The 22,905-nt window shown below is 44.1% G+C and overlaps 1 protein-coding gene across 2 annotated transcripts; it reads left to right on the top strand.

Moving 5' to 3' along the window:
- The first annotated feature begins 451 nt into the window (after positions 1–451).
- On the top strand, positions 452–19,658 carry ZNF593 (zinc finger protein 593). Of its 2 annotated transcripts, none has more exons than XM_069223995.1 (4): positions 452–568; positions 3,902–4,123; positions 18,669–18,731; positions 19,194–19,658. In XM_069223995.1, exons 2-4 carry the CDS (start codon positions 3,924–3,926, stop codon positions 19,318–19,320), a joined length of 390 nt encoding a protein of 129 aa, XP_069080096.1. In that variant the 5' UTR covers positions 452–568; positions 3,902–3,923; the 3' UTR covers positions 19,321–19,658. The 2 variants fall into 2 exon arrangements, with proteins under 2 accessions (XP_069080096.1, XP_069080097.1); XM_069223996.1 differs by having other exon boundaries at positions 496–644.
- Positions 19,659–22,905: the final 3,247 nt, after the last annotated feature.

The following is a 22,905-nucleotide window of genomic DNA, read 5'->3' on the forward strand; positions in this document are numbered from 1 at the left end:
ATGAGCAGCAGCTTCCCTAACAACAAACTTTTACAAAAAACATCAAAAACAAATAAACATTGATCAAGCAAAGGGCTGGCTGGCAGTCCATACCAGACATATTGGCTTTACCACTGCTTGCTTGAGAAAGGTGGCGTCCAGTCCCACTGCGCTGCGCATACTACCAGTAATCGTAGAGTTCTGAACATCTAATAAATGCTAATTATTTATTCACGAACAACAAGCTTTTTCTGTCTTGATATACCTCCGTCCGAGCGTAAATGAATGCTATTATACTGTTCCCTAGATTTTCATTCCTGCTCCATCTCCGCCTCACCTTGGGTTATCAAAAGTTGTAATACAAACACAGGATAGAGCATCAAAACCATACATTTCTTTTTATTACAAAGACCAGAACTGTGCCCTAAGTCAACGGGGACGCGCTTAATATGACTGTCTCGACTCTATGGCGGAAGTTTTGGGACGTTCATGTCAACCCCATGGACTTCCGCTTTGAGTTCACGCGCTGCGGCGCTCCTTCTGCCTCGGCCTCTATGATCCCGCAGGGAACAAGAAGGGCTGCTAGGAGGTACGGATGGTGCTGTGTGAGGCGTTGCTAGTGCGGAAGGGTGCTTGTTAATGGACGAAGAGCACTAGCGTTGAGGGTGAGGGTGATTTCTAGAGTATAGGTTCACATATAGAACTACAAAATTACCGCATACCATTTATAACTACCAGGGCTGGCTTTTTATGGATTTCACGCTCTGTATTCTGGGAGTTGTAGTTCAACGGTTATGATTCTTGTTAGAAAGTGATACATCCCAGCATGCAACGTGCAGGGACTAAAGTTGTACGCTTGAAGTAGAAGCTTATTGTATACTATGTGTTTCTCTGGATAATAAGACCCTACTTTTAGTACTACGGCGGACCGCCTGGTGTGTGGAGATTTTAAAGAGGGGCTTGTTAATATTGAGCGCACTCAATGGTGGTGGTGACTGGTCACTGTTGTGATGGAGAGTTCTCGCTGGTAGAGTTGTTGGCGAGAGATGCGTCCTTCAGTTAGAGTTGTTTTGTTTATTATAGTTATACAGCTCTCCGTACTTGGTTGTGTGCTCGCAGAGCACGAAGCACTGTCATCGCTGGCACAGTTTGGGATTTTGTGTGGTTCTATACAGGAAGACCCTTTGGTGCATTGAGCGACTGACCAGATAAATGCTCTTATCTTGGGGCGCAGCGCCTCGAGTTCCGTATAGAGTGGATAGTGCTGTTTATTAACATTTGTGATTATGTGGCGCAGCCATAACTCCAGAGAGGCGAAGCCTTAAGTGAGTCACGATGGCTGCAAAACCTTACTCTGGAAACTAGCAGATTTAGAGCTGAAAGGTCCCTAGGCAAGCATGCTCAGGAGAGTTGTTCCTCTATTATATAACTCTTTACTGGTCGAATTTGGGATGCGTCCATACGATTATGAAAGCACGCTTGTTTAGACTATATTTACAGTAATCAAATGATTGACTAGCCCTCACACTAAATGCTGTCTTGACCTTATTCTTTTAGTGTTCTTTTCAATCCATCTTTTCTGGCGCTACTTTAATGTAGCTTCTTCTCGTGCCGGGTTTCTAATTGACCCAGAAGTTGGATGCATCTAGTTTTGTACAAATGTAGTCTCTGTTGCTTCTAACCCTTTTACATTCTCTCCACTCCCTCTTTTCAGACTCACTTTTAAATGCGCTGCATTTCATGCACACTGTTCCTAACTGATTTTGAAGTTGTGTGCCTAGTTTAGATGTAATTGTTTAATTTACTCTTCTTTGACAAATGCTACCCATTATATTTGTTTCATTATACAGCACGCCGATGCCACCTATTTTAGTGTGCTACATATGAATGCTAAAACAAAAGAATATAAATAAAATGGTAATAAATAGAATATTGCACTTAGCGGTTCTGCGTGTGTGGTTTATGCCAGGCTGTGTTTTTTACGTGTAGTAGTTCTAAAGAGAAGTTTAATAATAATACAGTTACGTTTGTGCTGGGCTGGGAAACCACAATGACTAGACCTTATGAGTATTGCCCCAGCTGGTTTTCTGGTCAAGTGATTACAGAATTTAATCTGTGACTAATAAAGCGTTGTTTATCTCTAGTCAGTTACACTGCACTTTTATAATAACCTTTGCATTCTAGTAGTAGATGAGTGAATCTGTGTATTAGACGTGTTATTGGGCCATATTTATCTTAACTGGCACAATCAGTCTCTGCTACAACTGAGCGGGGTGCTGCAACCAGAACTATTGCTCAGATTTTCGTGTTCATGGAAGCTACTGTTAAGTAAATTGTTGCCATACAACTTGCCCGTGCTTGCCCAAAATTACCTCTTGAAGGGAATGAACAGATAGTTACTTTCCTCGAATAAGTTTCTTTGTTATAAGGCCCCAGCAGAAAAGTTGACAGGTTAGTGCAACTTTTGTAATACAATCTCCACCCTTGTATGCTTCTATCGTCCAACATTATTACATTTTATAAGTCTCACCAACAAGCCCACATATAAATAGAAAGTCAGGAGTGGCATCTCCTTGGTGAGGTAGCTGCTCTTATTCATTTCAAAATTCCTATTAATAAGCATTGTCAAAGGCAGTAGAGATACCTCTGAGACTTATTGGCTCTACCAATGCCTTTTGTTCATGCTGTACAGCAGTGGTTCTTAACCCGTTGACTTTTGTAGGCTCCTACCAATTCATTTCTGGTTCCCACGGTGAAACAGTATTAGAATCCAGGGTCCCCCACTAAGTCATTACTGGAAGCTGGGGATCCCAGCCTCCGCGTTTTTGGTGATTCGATCTGCAAAACAATGCACACAAAATGCAGAAACAAGCATGCACGAAACAAATACACAGATAATGAACTATTTTATTGAATTTACAAAACAAATTGAAAACAATCTGAATTTTAATTCTAGTGGAAGGTTGGAGATTTTCTAAAATTAATTTAGGCCATTCATTGTCCATACTATATTTTGTTTCCAGCACATGCATTACTCTAATAATAATAATAATTTTACCCTTCAATTTGAAATTCCTACACGCTTACAGAGTGTCTTAATTTTCACCCAGGGAGCACAGGTTAAGAAAAACCGCTGTACAGAATCAACAAAAGGAGCGCAATTATGCGTCTGTTTCATTTTGGATGAATGCTTATGTGGTGTTAGGCAAGTGTGCTTCCAAAATGATGCAAGTGCCTCTTTTGATTGAAAGGTAAATACATAAAAAAAAAAACTATTAGTGTGAAAGTTTTTTTTACTATAAGAAAATAAACCATAGGACTGCAAGGTGGGTGAGTGAGGGGAATGTGAGCCCAATATATGCCCCTATGATATCCTTGTGTTTCAAGATGGCAACACGAGAAAAAAGAGCAGGTTTCCTTTAAAAAGTGTAATGTTTCAGTTATTCTATGTAAGCATAGGTTGGCACTTCTTTAAGGCTATAGGGGCAGTGAAATTAATGTTTGTAACTCCCTTTGTGACACCTCTACTGCCCAGTCTTGAGATGTACATTATAAACAAGCATTGGCAAAGCCAGTGTGTCATCTTTGGAACCTATTGGGTTTGCTAATGGGTTTAGACATGCTGCACAGCATTGCTAAAGAATATAAAAAAAAGAACTTGGAAAAAAAAAACTTGACACAAAAGACTTCCCTGTTTAGTGTGCAGATCAAATAAGAAGCAAGCAAATTAGGGGCAATGATGCCAATCACTGGTAAATAGTAGGAGGGCTCTAAGCCCACTGTAAGCTAACAAAATCTTACAACAGGCTGCTCATGCGCACCATCTTAGGTGAGGCCTATAAATGTTAATAGTTCTATCAGAATGAACGGTTTTCTCATATCCCGTGTAGTGCGATTTCTCACAGTATGTGTTTCTCCCCAGGGTCTGAACTGTAGCTGCCGCCATGGGCAAATCTAAGCAAATTGGGAACCACAACAGTGACAAAAAGAAAAGCATTGCGAAGCTGTGGAAAACAAAGCGCCGAACCAAGGACTTGGACCAGATCCACCATGATATGAGCCCAGACAATGCGCAAAAGCTGCTGAACCAAGCAGTGGATTTCGACATGGTGGGCAATGCCCAACACTACTGTCTACACTGCGCGTGAGTAGACACAGCTGTGCTTACATGAGCACTTATGCAAGCTCCATGTGACAGCATTTACAATGTCCTGAAATAGAAAGTGAAGGGTGCTGCAAACAAGGCACCTGAGTGTGTGGGGCAAGACTTGAAAATGGACAAATAATTCAACCAAGAGTTGAACAAGAATTATTCTTGCTAATTTTCCTGTGTGGGTGCAGCAGTATGCCTGTGCACTGCTAAATGCTCTATTGCATGTACTGCTACCTGTGAGTGATGTGCTGCTTCCAGTGCCTCAGTGGGATGTGTATAGCTGGAGCATGAACATACCGACTTGAAAGACTACTATAAAAGTTAGTCTGAGTTTATTTTCTGGTTACTGATGTACAGATATAGGGCATCATTATGAGTTCAGCAGACGGTTTAGGCCATCTGCCGAAATTCCGGCAGAGAGGTTGCTGCCATAGTGGCTACCTCACCTCGGGTCCCTTGAGTTTCCCGCTAGGCCAGTGGGTGGAAATCTGAGATTTCCCGTAATCGAGCCAGTGGCAATGCTGTAGGTTGCAGGATCCACCAATACCATACAATGTTCACTGTCTGTGATGGTGCTGGGTGGGGGGGTGGGGTAGAAAATGATCCTTTTTGCAGGGTTATCCCTAAACGTTTTGCCTTCTTCCTCCTATTTTTTTAGGTCTGTTTTTGCTGGTTTATTGTCTCTGCGCACTTTACCACTGCTAATCAGTGCTAAAATGCCAGTGCTCCCTATAGAAATTGTACTGTTGATTGGTTTATCCATTATTGGCATATTTGATTTACTAGTAAAGGGAACTAGAGGTGCCCAGGGCCTGTAAATCAAATGCTACTAATGGGGCTGCAGCACTGTTTATGCCACCCACATTAGTAGCCCTGTAAACGTGGCTCATACCTGCCACTGCAGTGTCTGTGTGCAGTTTTAAACTGCCAATTCGACTTGGCAAGTGTACCCACTTGCCAGGCCTCAACCTTCCCTTTTACTACATGTAAGGCACCCCTAAGTTATGCCCTAGGTAGCCCCAAGGGCAGGGTGCAGTGTATGTTTAAGGTAGGGCATATACTAGTGTGTTTTATATGTCCTAACAGTGAAATACTGCCAAATTAGGTTTTCACTGTGCAAGGCCTATCTCTCTCATAGGTTAACATAGGGGCTGCCTTTAAATATCCTTAAAGCGCAGATTCCCTTTGAGAGCAGATGAAAATGTGGAGTTTAGGGTCTCTGAACTTGCAACTTAAAAATACATCTTTTAGTGAAGTTGTTTTTTAAATTGTCTGTTTGAAAATGCCACTTTTAGAAAGTAGGCATTTTCTTGCTTATACCATTTTGTGACTCTGCCTGTTTGCGGATTGTCTGTCTGGGTCAGTTTGACAGTTGGGCTGTTCACACCTCTCCTCTAGACAGTGACACAAAGGGGGCTGGGTTGTAGCCTGCATATCTTGATTAGCAATCTGTGCTGGAGGGGAGGAGTGGTCACTCACACCTGAAAGGACTGTGCCTGCCCTCACACAATGCTGTCTCCGACCCCCTGGTGAGTGTCTGGGGCCTGGCCTGGACAAGGAAGGATCTTGCAAACACTTGAGACTTTGCTATGAAGTTTGCCACCTTCAAAGGCAGAACTGGGTATAAGAAGAAGACCCCAAACCCCAGACTTTTAGAATCTTTCTGGAATCAAGAGGAACCTCTCCCCAGGAGAAGAGCAGAAGGAGGAGTACTGTCCTTTGCTTTGTTGCTTTGCTGGACTGGCCTGCATTTGCTGCTTCTGCCTGAAAAGAGTGCAAAGGGTGAACTTTGCTGTGTGTCCTGCTTGAGAAAATTCTCCAAGGGCTTGGAGTAGAGCTTGCCTCCTGTTGGAAGTCTCAGGGACACCAAAGACTTCAGTTTCCTCGACTTGCAGCATTGGGAACTGTGTGTTTTGTGCTGTTCAAGAGGAGAAACCACTGCGGTGCCGGCAACAATGCCACTGGCCTGCACCGTGACCTGCCGACGCCACACGGAGTCGCACTGCCCTGCTTCACACTGCGACCCTGGTCTCACCGACTCCATCATCGGACGACTTCACCGAGCCGCTGCTCACACCGCGACCTGTGGGCCCCGCACTTTGGCATCGCCTGCTCACACCGCAGCCTGGGCATCCCCAACGACGCTCCTGCTGACACCGGCGCCGCTGCCTGCACCGTGGTCTGTGGACACAGCTCGTGAGGTACATGAAGCACCGTCCCATCCCGCACCGCAGCCCCGGTCCACCGACGCCAGCACCATCGACTCCTGTGTCGTCACCAGGCATCCTGCCTGCACCGTGGCCTGTGGACACTGCTCGTGAGGGTCACGAAGCACCGTCCCTTCCCGCACCTCTGGCTTGGGCCTACTGACCACAGCGCTTCAGCAACGACGACGCCACTGCCTGCACCGTGACCTGTGGGCACCGCATGTCACATAGTCCCGCTTCGCACGCCATCCATGCCGGCGCACCTGACTTCATCAGCCTGCAGTTCGATCTGCAACGCGTGTGACCTCAAGGGTCTGACGACTCCTGCACTGACTCTGGAACTGACACCGCAGTGATGCCGTTCTCCGGAGCTCACCGTGAGGATCACGACGCCCTGCAAATCCAATGTACTGTATGCGGGTCTTCCGACACCGTAGCTGGCCCGCAATGCAGCGGCCGGCCTGAGCTGTTGGTTTTGTTGATCACTGCGCCATGATAGCCCCAGGTGGAGCTATCGACTTCACGGAACTGTAGTTTTGAGTAAATCTTGCAGAATTCATACTTTTCTTACTGTATGTTGGATTTGTGTCGTATTTGGTCTTGTTTTATATAGATAATACTGGCTATTTTTCTAAAACTGATGTGGTGCCCTTTTGTAGTGTTTTCACTTATTACTGTGTGTTATGTGCAAATGCTTTACACATTGCTTCTGAGATAAGCCTGACTGCTCGTGCCAAGCTACCAAGGGGGTGAGAAGCGGTTATCTGAGTGGGTATCTCCCTTATCCTGTCTAGAGTGAGGGTCCCTTCTTGGACAGGGTGCAAACCGACTGCCAACTAGAGATCCCATTTCTAACAGGGGGCCACTGCGTTGCACCCGTTTTCTGCCAGCCTTTTCATTGTGGTGTTACTGCCACGAAATCGCTGGCGGAGAATGAGGTTTTAACCCCCAGGGCAGCACTGCCCTGGCAGATTAGGACCGTGCCACAGCCATACCGCTGGAATCTCTGATCTTGGCGGTGCTGGCGGTCAGACCATGGCACAACCGCCACGGTCATAATGTGGCGTTTGGGCTGCTGTATTGGCGGCAGTCCTACCGACACCGCGAATCTGGCAGTCAAGTGACTGCCAGACTCGTAAGGACCTCCATAGTCTTGAAAGATGGTGAGGGCCCTTTGAGGTTCATGGGTACCAATTTAAGATGAGTTCTGTGAGCTCATTTTCATTGGTCAAGCAAGAATGGAATGTGTATAAATAATGAAAAACAAAAGGTAAATGACTTTGATGCTGATACAGGGCGCGATTTACTGTTCTGTGCAAACAGGGCAGTGAATGAATAAAATGACAGAACTGTACCACAGAAAAGGTTGACCTACTCTTCGGTGCAATGATCTTGTATTCCATAAACAAAGGTCTGTATTATATACTATCCAAAAAAGTGACCCTGAGAATGAGATGAGGTTGTCCCTTTCCAAGTCTTACACAAACATGATTCGTACATACCCATCTTTCTTTGTCATGAAAGGAAGGCAACAGAAAGAAGCTGATAACTTGAGGTGTGGCAAATCAGTTTTATTTTTTGTTGAACTTTTTAAAAACTTTTTATTATTTGATATAGCTCAAATCTACCACTAAGAAGCACTGTTAATTATCCCAATAATTACAGCACTCATGACATCTTAGATAACATCACTGATAATATCAATGTAATATTTGCAGTAAAAAAAAATACGAAAAAACTGTGCATGGCGGGCGTGAGTTAAAGTTACTTGAGATAACTCTAACAGGTGAATTTCTATGGTTTTGTACGTTTAAAATGTAAGCCTATCTATAAAGTCCCTGTAACCATTGTTTTTTTATATATATTTATATATAATACATACATACATACATACTGGGGTCAAACCCAGAATGGTCTCCACGTCATGACAGGTGCTCGTGCATGATTGGTGCTGCATGTGTACATCATCATGCTGGGACCAGATTTTTTTTTTCTCATGCTGATCTTGTGGATGTTTTGAGGGGTAAAATCCCTATAATGCCTAGGTGTTGTTGGGTAACCCAGCTGGGTGACCTCAAAGATCAAAGTGTGAGATACTCTTAGTGATGTTACAGAGATGTGTATTGAATAAAAAAAAAACATAATGATGGACTAAAATCCTTTATAGATGTCCTCACTTGGTATATTAAAAATGGGAAGGGGGGATCATTCGACCCCCTTTCCCAGTAAATGTGTGTCAGCCAACTTGTACTCCTCCCTAAGGGTGCTTTGGGCTTTCATCAGGACCAATTCAAACCATTCTTTGTATATGTGTGCCCATTTATGGCGATCTTGAGTGAAATGCTAAAACGGAATGAGGTCTAATACTTGACTCTTTGAACCTTCTTATTGCTTGTGTTTTATTTTGTCAGCAGTATCTGCTGCAAGAGAGTAAACTATATCAGATAATTCAATGAAAGATAAGCTTCACTCTCATGTGTATCACTTTGTTTACTCAGGTGGGACAGCACACTTAACTTGGGGTTGATTTCACTCAGTAACGCACATCATGCTATGCATGCACGTTCATGTGGAAAGTCTCCTAAAACACCATGCTCAAAGAAACCTTACTCTCTCTCTCTAATTTTGGACCGAAGTTTAAGGGACTGACCTGTGGGAGACTGTAGTTGAAACAACACGCTAATGAATCCGGAGACGTCTAGTCTCAATCGTTTGTCTACTATTTTTTTTTTTTTTAAAGAAAGCACAAAAAATTAGGAAACCGTCACCCAATTAATCATTGCAAGCGGCTCTCTTCTCGTGGTTGTCTGTGTAGCATGAAAATAAGGTAAATTGGAAAAACGTGTTTGTGCCACAACTATAACAATTGCAGTGGGTTCTATCTACTTCATATTGAAAGCAAATTAATCGGAATAGAAAAAGGGAGGAGGGTGGGGAACGAATGAAACTCTCACTCTTAACTCCATTTGGAATGTCCGTTTCCGATCTCTGTATTATTTATGTATGATTATAATTACATTCTCATTTACGAGCTCTTGATTGTGTTTTTAGTGTCCTTGAGAGCACCTTAGTTTTAACAGGATAGGTCAAATAGCTGTTAAACTGATCGCGTATTCACACTGATAGCAAATTGTAGGTGTAACGTGCTAATTTTCTTGTCGCAAGTATCTCCTAAAATACTTGCAATATCTTCAGGAGCAGTCTCTTTAAGTAGAAAAATGCAATAAAACAGTATATGCATTAGGGAAAGCTGTCTTGTTATCTCATTGTTGCAACCCACTGCTAGGCATTTGGTTCCCCGCAGACGGATTTTCCGTATAATTGGTTGCATTATTCGCAAAGGAGGTGTATGCTTGTCCGTGTCATTCAGTCCCCACATGACTAGCAAGAAATACGGGACTTGCAGTCTATTACACAGAGGCTGAACCTCAACAGTGCACAGAACTAATCATACTTGTACGTAGTGACACATGCCTATGTTAACTGTCTTAATTTTCTACAGTAGTACCTTTAATTAGTGTTATATAATTTCACAGGGATGTACCATAGGCATTTTCTGTCTTTCCCTTCTTTGGTTGTAAATCCCTCTATACCTATTAATCAATCTGCCACGACTGGGCTTAGGCCTATGCCTACACCCAGAAGGAGTGAGTAGTCTTTCTGCCTCCTCCTGGGAGTCATGTTGAGGGATTTGCCCTCAGCCTGTTCTCCTCCCTCCACCCCCACCCCCCAAGTCCCCACATTGTGGGTAGAAAGTCCACTGTAAACAACAGAAATGTTTTCTCTAAAACATAAATGGTTGCAAGGGGGACTCACCCCGGCATAATGCCATGTCCCCACCCCAAAGGGAGGAATACAGTCTTTCTGTCACCTCTGGGAGGCAGGTTGGGGGGGTTTGTCCTAAATATACCCGTTCTCCCCCAGGGGCAGGGATGTGGGGGGATGGGAAGCTCACTTGACACCATCGGACTGTAGGTATTAGAGGGACAGGGGAAGCCCATTCTGGCACTTGGCAATGGCCCTATCATTAAGAAGGCAATACAGTCTTTCTGTATGGGGGAGGCAAGTTGGAGAGTTTGCACTGCCCATTTGGGCAGGAGGGGGCATGGTGATTTTATAGGGAGATTTCTGGAAGGGGAGGGGAAATAATCTTTTTTGACGTGTGTGTGTAGTTGCGGGGGGGAGGGTGTAGAAATTCCACAAGACACCGGGGACTTTTGAGTGAGGCAATAAAAGTGTTCGGGGTGCCCCAGACTGGCATTGGGCAATACTACCCACCGCAAAAAGGACAAGATAGTCTTTCTGCCCCCTTACTCCCTGCCAGCCCTCCTCCTCCTCCCGGGAGGAAAGGGGGAGTTTGCCTCTAATCTGCCCACTGGATGCCAAGGTATTTTAAAAAAAAGAATTGATGGGGTGGGGAGCCAGTGCACCCTGATTTGGCCCGACTCTCACCCTAAAGCCCCAGCAGTCTTTCTGGGCCCCTGGGAACGAACGCATCCCCACCCCATTGGCAAGCAAGAATAAACGTCTACTCTTCTGGGTGTAGTGTTCATCTCTCTTTCCATGCTGAATGGTTGTATTTTTCTGGGTCTGGTCAACCAGCAAAATCTACTAAAGCCAGACATTTCTGAAAACTAGATACCCATGGGAGTCTAGGGTGGTATGACGCATGGAGTCAACAACATTTTTCTTATCAATAATGCACTGCAAACCTCAGACTTTGGCTCCAAACACATGTGCTACACATTTCTGAGAGAGAAAATTACATCAGTTGTGGGGAGCCACAAAAATCTTACCACGAAGCATCCCCAGACGTGTCCCAACAACAGTTGTACCCCACTTGCATGACTGGGCCTACCATCCACGAAAAGAACAAATAATTAGGACATTGCGAGGAGTATATGATCTTTGCATGGTCCCTGGTTTGTTTGTTCCTTTTGCAATTGCTACACCCACTGACACAAGCAAGGTATTATTTTTATCAGGACGAATGTGAGAATGCTCAGTGGTAGGAAATTTGTGGATTTCAGAATTTTCCCTCACAGAAATGTGAGATAAATATGTTTTTAGCCAACATTTAAGTTGCAAGGCCTTCTGGTTAAAAAAAAAAAAAAAAAAAACATTTGATCAGCGCAAGCCAGACCACCACTGGACTCTCCTGGTTGTCTAATTTTCAGACAAGTCTGGATTTGGTACGTTTACGTGGGTGGTGGCCGAACCCAGGTCCAAAATCTACCCACAGTGCAAAATTGAAAGTGTTATTGTCTCTAGGTCACGCTTTGGAGTGATTTGTGGCTGGGCTTAGTGACTGCAACATACACGTTGCATATTGTTTTTGTCAGGAGGAACGTGAGCAAACACAATATAGAAGAATATTTACCAATTGAATTTTTCCTGCATTTTTGGCTTCACATGTAAGCCAGAGTACAAGAAAAAATACATTTGTAGCAAAATGCCCTCTGAATCACATGAGTATGGGTAACCCCAAATTCAGAGGTTTGCAAATAGCCACTATTTCTAAACTTGGTATCTTATGCACATTTCAGAAATGCATAGGTTGCCTTCATATTCATTTTTCATTCATTACATTTTACAATTTGGGTTGTTGGATGAATGGTACATAATGAAAAATCATCATAAGCTGCAGCTCAGTTTTTGGCTGTGGGTATCACATGTTTTGAGAATTGACAACCCCTTCAAAACCCTGCAACCAGAAGTGTTTATCAAATGTATCATTATGGTGCTTGTGTAAACCGTGACAGAAATTACATGCGATAGTGTCACTGATGGCTATTTTGTTTTATTTAATTTCCTATTTTTGTTTGAGTAATTATTTTCTTTGGTAAAAACCCCTGAAGGATTCACAGAAACAATCCCTTGCTGAATTCAGAATTTTGTGTGAACATAAGTCATGCATGTGCAGCTGGATGTCCTTCCATTGGTGGAAGAGTTATGATTTTCGGTAAATCACATTTACAGAAGTAGGCAGGGTACTGTACCTTCAGCAGACTTTTGTAAATTCCATTTTAGCATGAGCAAATACACACACAGGTTTGCTAATGCAAAAATCTGCTGAGTGATTTCAAATTCACTTAACCTGTCATAGAAGAGCTTTACTCTGTCTAACCCTTAGGGAAGAGGAGTTGGTTAATTCCCCTTCAACCTGTAAGTTTGTCATTGGTCACAGACCCATGGGTATTCCAACCCCGGTGCTGCCTCTTCCTCCCTACTTCCATACCGAAAATGCAGATTTGCAGAAAGGAAGCAATATCGAAGCTTTGCTAGAATCCAAGCTCTGACATAGTGTGAGCCCTGATGTAATCAGATAGTATATGGTCAGAGCTCACATATTATAAAAACTCCGCCATAATTTGTCACCTCTCTACATGGCACCAAAAGGGACAAGTGGATGTTGTTGTTGTTGTTGTTGTTGTTGTGTTTTTTTTTTTTTTTTTAAACAGCATCCCGTCCCTTAGAAAAATATTTATTTTATAAACTTCCAAACCCATGCTTTGCTTTAATTCAAATAGTCCATGGAACAATCTTCTAGGAAGCAAGCAAGCCTAACATTTGAAATTCAACTTCCGTAAAGCAAGTTCCTGGTGGCAGCAACATTGTAGTATGATTACTTAGCAATGGTGCTTTGCATCACGAGAAAGGTTGTACCAGAAGATCCAAGCTGGCTGCCATTGCTTTAGATACATAAGAGTTCATGGCATACTGAGAAACATAGTTCACTGCCGGTGCTGTGCTGCTGTGCTACAGTCTCACACTCCATCCTCATCCAGTAAATAGATTTACTCCTTCCTGACTGGAAGGACCCAGTCAGTCAGCCTTGCACCGTACACCTCAGACGTCCGCCCACCTCATCTGCGAATGTCTGCTTGGTAGCGCCATGAGCCTGACCTTCTTCAGCACATACATGATCCCTTTAACTGGCATCATCTGCTCTCACCGGATTAACGTCCTCTTTTCTGCCGACGACGCACACCTCATTCTCTCCCTCACAGACAAGACATTCAGAACATGGATCAAGTTCAGTGCTTGCATGCCTGAAATCACCTACTGGATGAAGAACAACTGTTTAGAGCTGAACACTGACAACACTGAAATAATGATCTTTGGGAAGAGCACATCAGAGTGGGAGTTAATTTGATAGGCAGCAGAGCAGGGACTGAAGCACATTCGCACCACCACACCATGAACCTTGGGATCACCGACAGCAAACTCAACGTGACTGCCAAAATAGGTGCCTGCAGCACTTCATGCTTCCATACCCTGAAGATGCTGAGGAAGAATATTAAATGGCTCCCAGTCACCACCTGGAAAACCGTCTCGCACACCCTGGTCACAAGCAATCTGGACTACAAGAACACCCTTTATGCTGAATTTCAACACACAAAAAAACTCACCAGAAGGCTGCAGACTACTCTTACCTCAATAACAGAAATTGCTATTAACGTCCCATGCCGCGCTCACATCACACCATACCTCAAAGAAGCTCCCCAGGCTCCACACAAATGAGCACAATACAAGCTCATTATGCACACTTTTAAGGTATTACATAACACTGGCCCAGTATACCTGAACAATCACATCTGCTTTCACAAGCCTTCCAGGCACCTGCGCTCGACTGGACTGACATGCACAGCCCATGCATACGTAACACAGATAAGGCAGTCAAGCCTTCACCTACAACGCTCATAAATATGGAATGACTTGCAACTACACTGAAGAGCCTCCCCCTCACTTCTTGAATTCCACAAGAAGGTGAAGACCTGGCTTTTTGAGTATTCTCACTATACCCTAAATGTGGCTAAACACACACCTGCTCAACACCAGGATACCCTCCCAGGTGATAATGTGCTCCACTAATCTGCATAAAATAAGTCTGTTCATTGCACACACAAAGCCTGTTTCCAGTCAGTGCCAGGACCTTTTAATGACCGCCAGCTGTTTCTTCACCAAGAGGCACTCTGCAACAGGTTCTGCTTCCTCGTACTCTGACCAGGCCTTAACAGTAAGTGGCACCACCAGCCCAGCTTCCTGAAAGTATGTTGGCAATAGAAAGAGGCCTCCGTTTTGAAGGAAGGAACCTGTTGCCTAGGTCAGGAAGATGTGGAGACCACCTCGCAAAGGATTAAAGCTACTAGAGGCCGAGTTCTAATTCCAGAGGTATCAAGGAGGCAAGTCATCATGTGGGTGGCCAGAGTATCCACCATTCAGTCGCTAGAGTACCCCAGGTTCTTCGTTTACCAGCGATGACAGAATTAAAGAAACTGGGCAGGAATTCCATGGATTCTGCTTGAAGACTGAGGTGCCTCGCAACACAGTTGGTCAAAAGATTTCTGCCCACAGCTTCTAGGTTCTTCTACCTGGTCCATCCATCTTGTTGCTCTAGTGGACCGCTTAGATGTTTTCTATCCATAAAAGGATGCTGTTTTAGGGGCAGTTTCCGGATAGGTGCTCCATGGCAACTGTCCCGACCTGAAAACTCCAGTCAGTCGGCATAAAAGATAAACTATAATAAAGCCCAGTCTCCACCTATTGTGGATTCTTGCGGGCGAGTACTCCAACCCAGGATGCTTGCCTCTTACCCAAGGATCAGATGCGGACTGGACCGAAAGATGCCCTTACCATTTTAGACTTTGGTGGTGTTTGACCATCAGCAGTAACTCACTCAAAATAGTCGTGGATCAGAGCAGTAAAATCCTAATAGATGGAATCTTTTGCCAGTCAAGATTTGTTTTTTTTAAACTTTGGAGCATCCCGCAGTGGAGAATTCCTTGAAAAATCTTTTGTGTGTATGAATGTAAGAGACCTATCATGCAGGGTGGGTCTCTCAAGGGATAACTGTTTCCGGTCTGTAGACTGCCAACCCTTGTTTTTGATGTGGTGCTGTTTCTCACCACAAAGTGTGAGCTCACAGAGTTTTTGTTTTTTTTGTCTCCAGAAAAACAAAATAACTCCACTTGAAAGTGAGTTGAAGCAGACTTCCTGAAGTTCTCTTATAGGCAAAACCATGTCGGGTGCTCCAATGATTCAAATTTGGCATTCATTTTTTTAGCAGGCAGGAGCATGCCAGCAGTGTATTTGTTCGAAAAGTGGTTCCTCCTTAACCTAGATGACCACTAGTATAAGGGAGCCACAGACTAAGCAGGGTTTGGAGAGGGAGCATCAGCAAGCCACCTAGTCTGAATGAAGCAAGTGTGATGCAGAATCAAGGAAAGGCATGTAGAGCTCAAAGGCACACAGGAATGCCTGTGGGCATTTACAAAATGTATAATAAAGCAGTGCATAGGAGGGAGTTTTGAGGAACCATCAGGAAGATGTGGTGTACTTGGGAGAAGGCACCATGACTCAGAGGTCTTGTAGAACAGGTCTAGCAGAACATTGGGATTCCGTGGGGCTCCATGCCTTGTGTTTATTCTCCTCGTAGAGGTGCTTCCTAGTCACATAGAAAGCTGATTGGCCTCCAGGATTCCACCACAGGCTTGTGTTTCTCAATACACTTTCTTGCTTCATCCCATGCTCCTGAAGTACTTGACAGCTATTTGGGGATGATCCGAGACCAGCAGCTCAGCAAAACATAACCATGAGCATGGAAAAGCAAAGTGTGAGAGAGGTGACTGGTCAGAGGACCTCGCATGGATTAGCAGTAGGAAAATCTAATTCAATCAGCTGTAGCTCTTAATTCCCAAGAATAGTGTTTTTAAGTTATTTGGTTCAAAGGAAAGTTGACATGGCACAACACCAGTGCCCAATTATCAGGTTAAGAACCTTCTCGCCCGCGTGAGCTTCTTATCCCAAGCACCTCTCTAGTGCAGCACTTTTCTGCATGTTCCAGGTGCTGACTGCCCTTGTGCTGCAAACTTGTTCTGTGTTTCCTCTCAGATGCGAAGTCTAGTTGTATACACAACCCCAGTTCCCTGGCGTCTTCATGCAGAGCCAGAAAAAGGAAAAGAAAAATCTGATTTTGCGTAAAGTAGATAGAGTGGATTTAACAGCATGTTCTTGAAAATAATCAGCTCTGCCATGTACGGTCCAACTAGCACTATAACACATGTTGCACTATCATCCTACTGGCCCCTATCCCCTATTTAACCCACATGTCTGAGCTGAAGTGTTTTTTATGTAGACTACATTTCAGTGTGTGGTTGGGGACATAGACAAATGTTTACCAAGGAACACAGACTTCATGAAAGACAAAATCAAGAGTACATATTGCCACACGTTTGGGAGACGGTTCAATATGCAATATAAAATTGGACACTAAGACTTAATGAATTGAGAAGGTTGATTTAGCGGCGCTAAATGACCTTAATGAGCATGTCAACAAAATGTGTTTTATATGAAGGAGAATCAATTGACGAGACTTTCTGTGAAGCAAGCACTTTTTAAAGCATGTGTCATTAAACACCGTCATATCAGACCTCCCATTGGATGAGCTGACCTATAGTGGCCATGGATGTTTATTAAGCAATTCACTGTCATGTCCAACTCTTTTGAGTGGGAAAATGGATAGAGATTATTGAACATTATGTTGAGGCCTTAGATAGTAAAAACTTCTCAGTGTGCAGAAAAAACAATGTTATGAAGCATATTGGGCAAGGAGGGCCAGCACACCTTTAAGTATGCTCCTATAGGCTGTTGATGTACAACTAGGGGCCATAGATGCTGTCTGCAAGGAAGCAAAGTCGAGATTGATGGCAAGATTTGCAAATTCAGTTAACCTTGCCAGGATACCACGTTTTACACCAAACCTCAGTGTCCAAACAAGTCAGTAGATGAATTTGTAGCCAGATTGCAGGAGTTTGCCATAAAGTATTCGGTAAATGATTGATGAGTCCATAAATAACAAGTTGTCCAATGTTCGAGCAAGGAACGTAAGAGAGATCATGGATGGCAAGCAATCCTTCATTGAAATACGCCATTTTCGTTGCAGATGTTGTGGAAGAGTCAGATCACTGCATGACGTGGATACAACAGATAGAAGCAACATAAATGGTGAAAGTAGTAGTCATGGGTGAAACGTCTTGTGGGATCAGCATAATTAACAAGAGGCTGATACTGTATGGCATTGAGCTAAATGTGGACAAGAAAACTATTGTATGCTCGTGACCTGGATGTTATTGATTCGCAGGGAGTACTACTGTGCTCCACACTTAGTACTGAGTTTCATATGTAATTGTTTCTGTTGTTCAACTTAATTTAGTTTTGTTGGTTTTAATGGAAATTTATGAGGGAAAATGTGTAACTATAAAGAACACTGAAAAACTGTTGGAGTCCGTGCCTTGTGTATATTCTCCTCTGGAAATGCTTTGTCAGTAGGTAACATGGCTGGCCTGCATGGTACCACTCCTGTTTTGTATTTCTCAAAACCAATTATTGGTTCATCGTTGTGGCTCTTGAACTGAAACAGCACCGTTGCAAGGGTGTTATGGGAAATAAACAGAGGTGGGACTGGTCTATGCCAATAGTAAAAGAAGCCGCAGAATGTCTACAGGATCTCTAGGACAATGAGGAGAAAAAGAGGAAAAAAACAGTGGGAGCGAAAGTAATCCCTTCTGTACTGCAATACAAGGTTGTGACTTGGCAGTGGAAGAATCACTTCATCCGGACAAAACACGCAGATCACAATGCTCATTCAGCAGGACAAACGCAAGAATTGGGAAGAAAGCCATGTAATTGGAAGCAGGGACCTGTCCTGTATGAGAAAGCCATCAATTCCCGTAAGGGGCTGACAAAAAGCCTACTCTGTCTATTTTGGATGCCATAGTTTTGTTGCCAACAAACAGCTGAAGCTATTTCTAGGCAAGACCTAAAACATGGTTAGATTTGCTCCGTCACCAACACATGGAAGGATATTACCAAATTTGAGAAACAAAACAGTAGATTTTGTATTTTATTGAGGCGAAATAAATGATGGATATGCTTGACCCTATGTTCCACTGAAGCAATTCACAGCCCTGGTGATGGGTTTTTCTAAAAAGAGGAAGTAGCTGGCTCTGTCAAACCTTTTAGCCAAACAGCAAATGGGATTCAATTGGGGTCCTGTTCATTCATTGATTCAGAAGCGTGTGTGTGTGTGTGTGTGTGTGTAATTACATCCTTGCTAGCTTTCTGCTTCTGTCTCTTGTCAAGTGTGCGACTGTGTGTTATGAGTTCACATCTGTCTCTAGGAACCAGAGCTACACTAGGGCCCAGAAGAACACATCTGTAGCTGAGATTTTTGGATCTTCTGGGCCCAAGTGCACACATCTGCCTGTTTTTTCTTACACATCTACCATCTGTGTTAACGTGGTTGCTCTGTTTTCCTCTTTTTCTAGGAGATACTTTGTGGATTTTAAGAGTATGAAAGACCACTTCAGGACAAAAGTCCACAAAAAAAGGTAAAAAAAAAAAAAACATTATTGGAGTAAATTATTATTATCGCTTGAAGAATAAAAGTTGTGCTGTACTCTGCTTTTAGTTGAGGTGGAGGGTTTGCACCTCTTATTGAGTTTGATGGCAGAGGTCAGTGCATGATATGAGTGGTACAGTTAGTTAGCAAAGGGCACTGCGTTATTAGCAGGGCAAGTCACTTAATGGGATGGGTTTGTGAGAGGCAGATGCTGTGTGGTAGGAATAAGCCATCTCCATAGCAAGTGGGTTATTTGTGCTGGGATTTATTGAGTTTGCAATGTGTTGACAAGGGTCGGTTTGCAATGTGAGTTATGCAGCTCTCTATTAAGTTGGTCAGCCTGTGATAGGAGTGGTGCTACCCGCTATTGAGTTAGGTTGCAGAAGTTAGTATGTGGTAGTAGGGGGCTTTACCCCTTTAACTTTACACCTCTTTCTTCTTGTGGTTTCAGGTTGAAGAAACTGCAGGAGGAGCCATACACACAGGCAGAGGCTGAACGAGCTGCTGGAATGGGATCTTATATTGCTCCTAAGAAGGTGGATGTTCAAACACAGCCCATCGAAGAAGAGATGAGCTGAGCCATGCTGAAACTCTTTACCGTTCAGTGGTGCATTGTCCCAGCTAGAGGGAGCTATTTGTGGCCCTGACAGCTACTTCATTGGTCATCGGAGGGCCTATTCTACATGACTACATCAGATCAGAACTATTGCGTTGCAGTAGTCCTTCTCCCTGGACTGCCTCACCCAACACCCATTGAAAGAAGCAACCACCTCAATGGCTTCTTAGAACTTGCTGCCTCCACATTCACAAACACTTTCCTACTCAGTGCTTTTCATCTATGGTGAAATGGCATCATGGATATGTGTGGTTTCCATACCAAAGATGTCTTGTGACTTCAATAAAAACTGAACAGGTTTCTTTGTTGTCCTCATCACTTTGTGCTGTGCAAACATTTTCTGCCAATTCTTTCAGGTGAAATGCTGCATCTGAAGTTAACCTCAGTGTCTTGGTGCTTTACTATGCTAGTTTCCTGTGCTTTGAGGCTCCTAGCTGTGAGGTGACGTGCATTGACAGTGAGCCCTATTCATTTCTGGGTGCAACTCTAGATTTTTCCTGAAAGTGTCCTGAGATGCTCCTGAGCCCTAATCTCCTCTGGGTGTGTTTGTAGATTTCTCCGTCTCCTTATGGTATCATGCCTTGTCATTGTTCTTCTCAATGTAATTGGAGATTTCTCTGGTCTCACCTGGATGTCCTGGTATTGCACCAAGTAGACCTGTGGTCTACACAGGATGTCCTTAAGTTAGCCCTACTCACTTTTGGGTGCCATTTTAGTTTTCTCTGGTCTCTCTAAGGTGTTGTGTGCCGCTCCACAGTCCTGTTTTTCTCTTGGTCTGACTATAGATTTCTCTGTTTCTCAGTGTGTCCTGCAATGCTCCTCAGCCCTGCTGTCCTCTGGGTGTGAATCTAAATTTTTCTGGTCTCATCTGGGTGTCATGTGATGTCTCTTTGCTCTGGTCTCTATAATGTCATGAGATCAGGCCTCGCAAAATCATAAAAATGCTACGAGATCTGCAGGTTTAGTGACTTAATTATAATGCTTTTGACCTATAAACTGATTTCAAATTATGTGATCCTGGATAAATATTTTTATTCACTGAGCTGCCTTTATCACATATGAGAGCACCTTCAAATACACTAGTTCGGCATGTCTGCTGTACAAAAATAAACAATTTAATAGACCAAGGGGGTCATTAGGAGTTTGACGGACGGAAACATCCGCCCGCCAAACTCCCGTCGAGGAGACCGCCACAATGAAGGCATTCTTCCCACCAGCCCCATTACAACTTTCCCACAGAGCTGACCATTCAGCGCAGTGGGAAAGATGGGGCAGCATTGCCCCAGCTCATGATTGAGCCCGTGGCAATGCTGCTGCATGCAGGGTGCACCAGCACCCTTGAAATGCACACTGCCTGCACAGCAGACACTGTGGATTTCAAGGGTGCTAGGCAGGGGGACCACTGCACTGCCCTTGCCACTGGCATGCATGGGCAGTGCAGGCTCCCTCCCCCCCCCACCGGGTGGCCCCCTGTACTTGTTCTCTGTCAGCCTTTTCATGGCGGTCAGACCATCATGAAACGGCTGGAAGGGAACAAGTTTGTAATCAGCACGGCGGGGTTGACTTCAGCGATGCAGTGGCTGCTTACAACCACGTCTGCAGTCATCCCATCAGGATCACTGATCATGGTGGAGACTTCGGTCTTTTGGCAGTCCTACTCCAAAACTCTTTAATTTAACGGTCGGACAGTCAAAGCGGCGGCAGTCCAGACCACCACCGCATGTCTGGCAGTCTAGTGACCGCCAGACTCTTAATTAGGCCCTAAATATTCTCATTCTCTCTCTCTCTCTCTCTCTCTCTCTCTCTCTCTCTCTCTCTCTCTCTCTCTCTCTCTCTCTCTCTCTCTCTCTCTCTCTCTCTCTCTCTCTCTCTCTCTCTCTCTCTCTCTCTCTCTCTCTCTCTATATATATATATATATATATATATATATATATATATATATATATATACACAGTCGCGACAGTTATCCAGCAAGACCATCACCACCTGAAGACAGTACTGCTTACACACAGGTGGTGTCCAGAGCAGCCGCATTTCACAATGTCACCCTGCATGCAGAACCAATTGAAGATGACTTTTTGTTTAATACTCTGTCGTCCACACATAGTCAGTACCAGAGTCTTCCTATGTTACCAGGAATGTTGAAACACGCAAAGCAAGTATTTCAAGAGCCTGTGAAAGGCAGGGCCATCACTCCTAGGGTGGAGAAAAAGTACAAACCTCCCCCAACAGACCCTGTGTACATCACGCAGCAATTGACACCGGACTCAGTGGTAGTAGGTACAGCTCGCAAAAGGGCGAACTCACACATCTCGGGAGATGCACCACCATCCGACAAGGAAAGTTGCAAGTTTGACGCAGCAGAGAAAAGAGTTGCGGCACAAGCAGCCAACCAATGGCGCATTGCCAATTCACAAGCCTTGCTATCGAGATATGATAGAGCTCATTGGGACGAAATGCAACACTTCATAGAACATCTACCCAAAGAGTTCCAAAAGCGTGCACAACAGGTGGTGGAAGAGGGCCAAAGTATCTCTAATAACCAGATACGGTCAGCAATGGCTACAGCAGACACAGCTGCAAGGACTGTAAATACAGCGGTCACCATACGGAGACATGCATGGCTACGCACCTCAGGATTCAAGCCCGAAATTCAACAGGCGGTGCTTAATATGCCTTTTAACGGACAGCAGTTGTTTGGGGCGGAGGTGGACACTGCTATCGAGAAACTTAAAAAGGACACAGATACAGCCAAGGCCATGGGCGCGCTCTACTCCCCACAGGGCAGAGGCACATTTCGGAAAACACCATTTAGAGGGGGGTTTCGGGGACAAAGCACAGAACCCTCAACCTCACAAGCCAGACCCACATACCAGAGCCAGTATCAGAGAGGAAGTTTTAGGGGACAATACAGAGGTGGACAGTTCCCTAAAACTAGGGGAAAGTTCCAAAGTCCCAAGACCAATCAAACTAAACAGTGACTTCAGTGTCACAAATCCCCAACACATGACACCAGTGGGGAGGGGGGGGGGGGGCGCGGGGGACTAACGGTGTTTTCCCAAAACTGGGAGGAAATAACAGACAAGTGGGTTCTAGCCATTATCCAACATGGTTATTGCATAGAATTCCTACAATTTCCACCAAATGTGCCACCCAAAACACACAACATGTCCAAACAACATATGGATGTATTACAGCTGGAGTTCCAAGTGTTGTTGCAAAAAGATGCAATAGAACTAGTACCAAATCATCAGAAAGGAACGGGTGTTTACTCCCTGTACTTTCTCATACCCAAAAAAGACAAAACTCTAAGACCCATCTTAGATCTCAGAACACTAAATCTTTACATCAAATCAGATCACTTTCCCATGGTGACACTTCAAGACGTAATCCCCTTGCTCAAGACTACATGACAACATTAGACCTCAAGGATGCGTATTTCCATATACCCATACATCCTTCCCACAGAAAATACTTAAGGTTTGTAATCCAAGGGGTACATTACCAGTTCAAAGTGTTGCCCTTCGGGATAACAACAGCACCAAGA

This window comes from Pleurodeles waltl, chromosome 3_1, assembly GCF_031143425.1.
Source record: "Pleurodeles waltl isolate 20211129_DDA chromosome 3_1, aPleWal1.hap1.20221129, whole genome shotgun sequence".
In the NCBI taxonomy this organism is placed as follows: Eukaryota; Metazoa; Chordata; class Amphibia; order Caudata; family Salamandridae; genus Pleurodeles; species Pleurodeles waltl.

Bases quoted from the DNA above. Each gene is read 5' to 3' on its own strand.
- ZNF593 (XM_069223995.1), top strand. From the start codon at position 3,924: ATGGGCAAATCTAAGCAAATTGGGAACCACAACAGTGACAAAAAGAAA. The intron at 4,124-18,668 runs GTGAGTAGACAC...CTCTTTTTCTAG, and splicing joins CACTACTGTCTACACTGCGC to GAGATACTTTGTGGATTTTA. The intron at 18,732-19,193 runs GTAAAAAAAAAA...TTGTGGTTTCAG, and splicing joins ACAAAAGTCCACAAAAAAAG to GTTGAAGAAACTGCAGGAGG.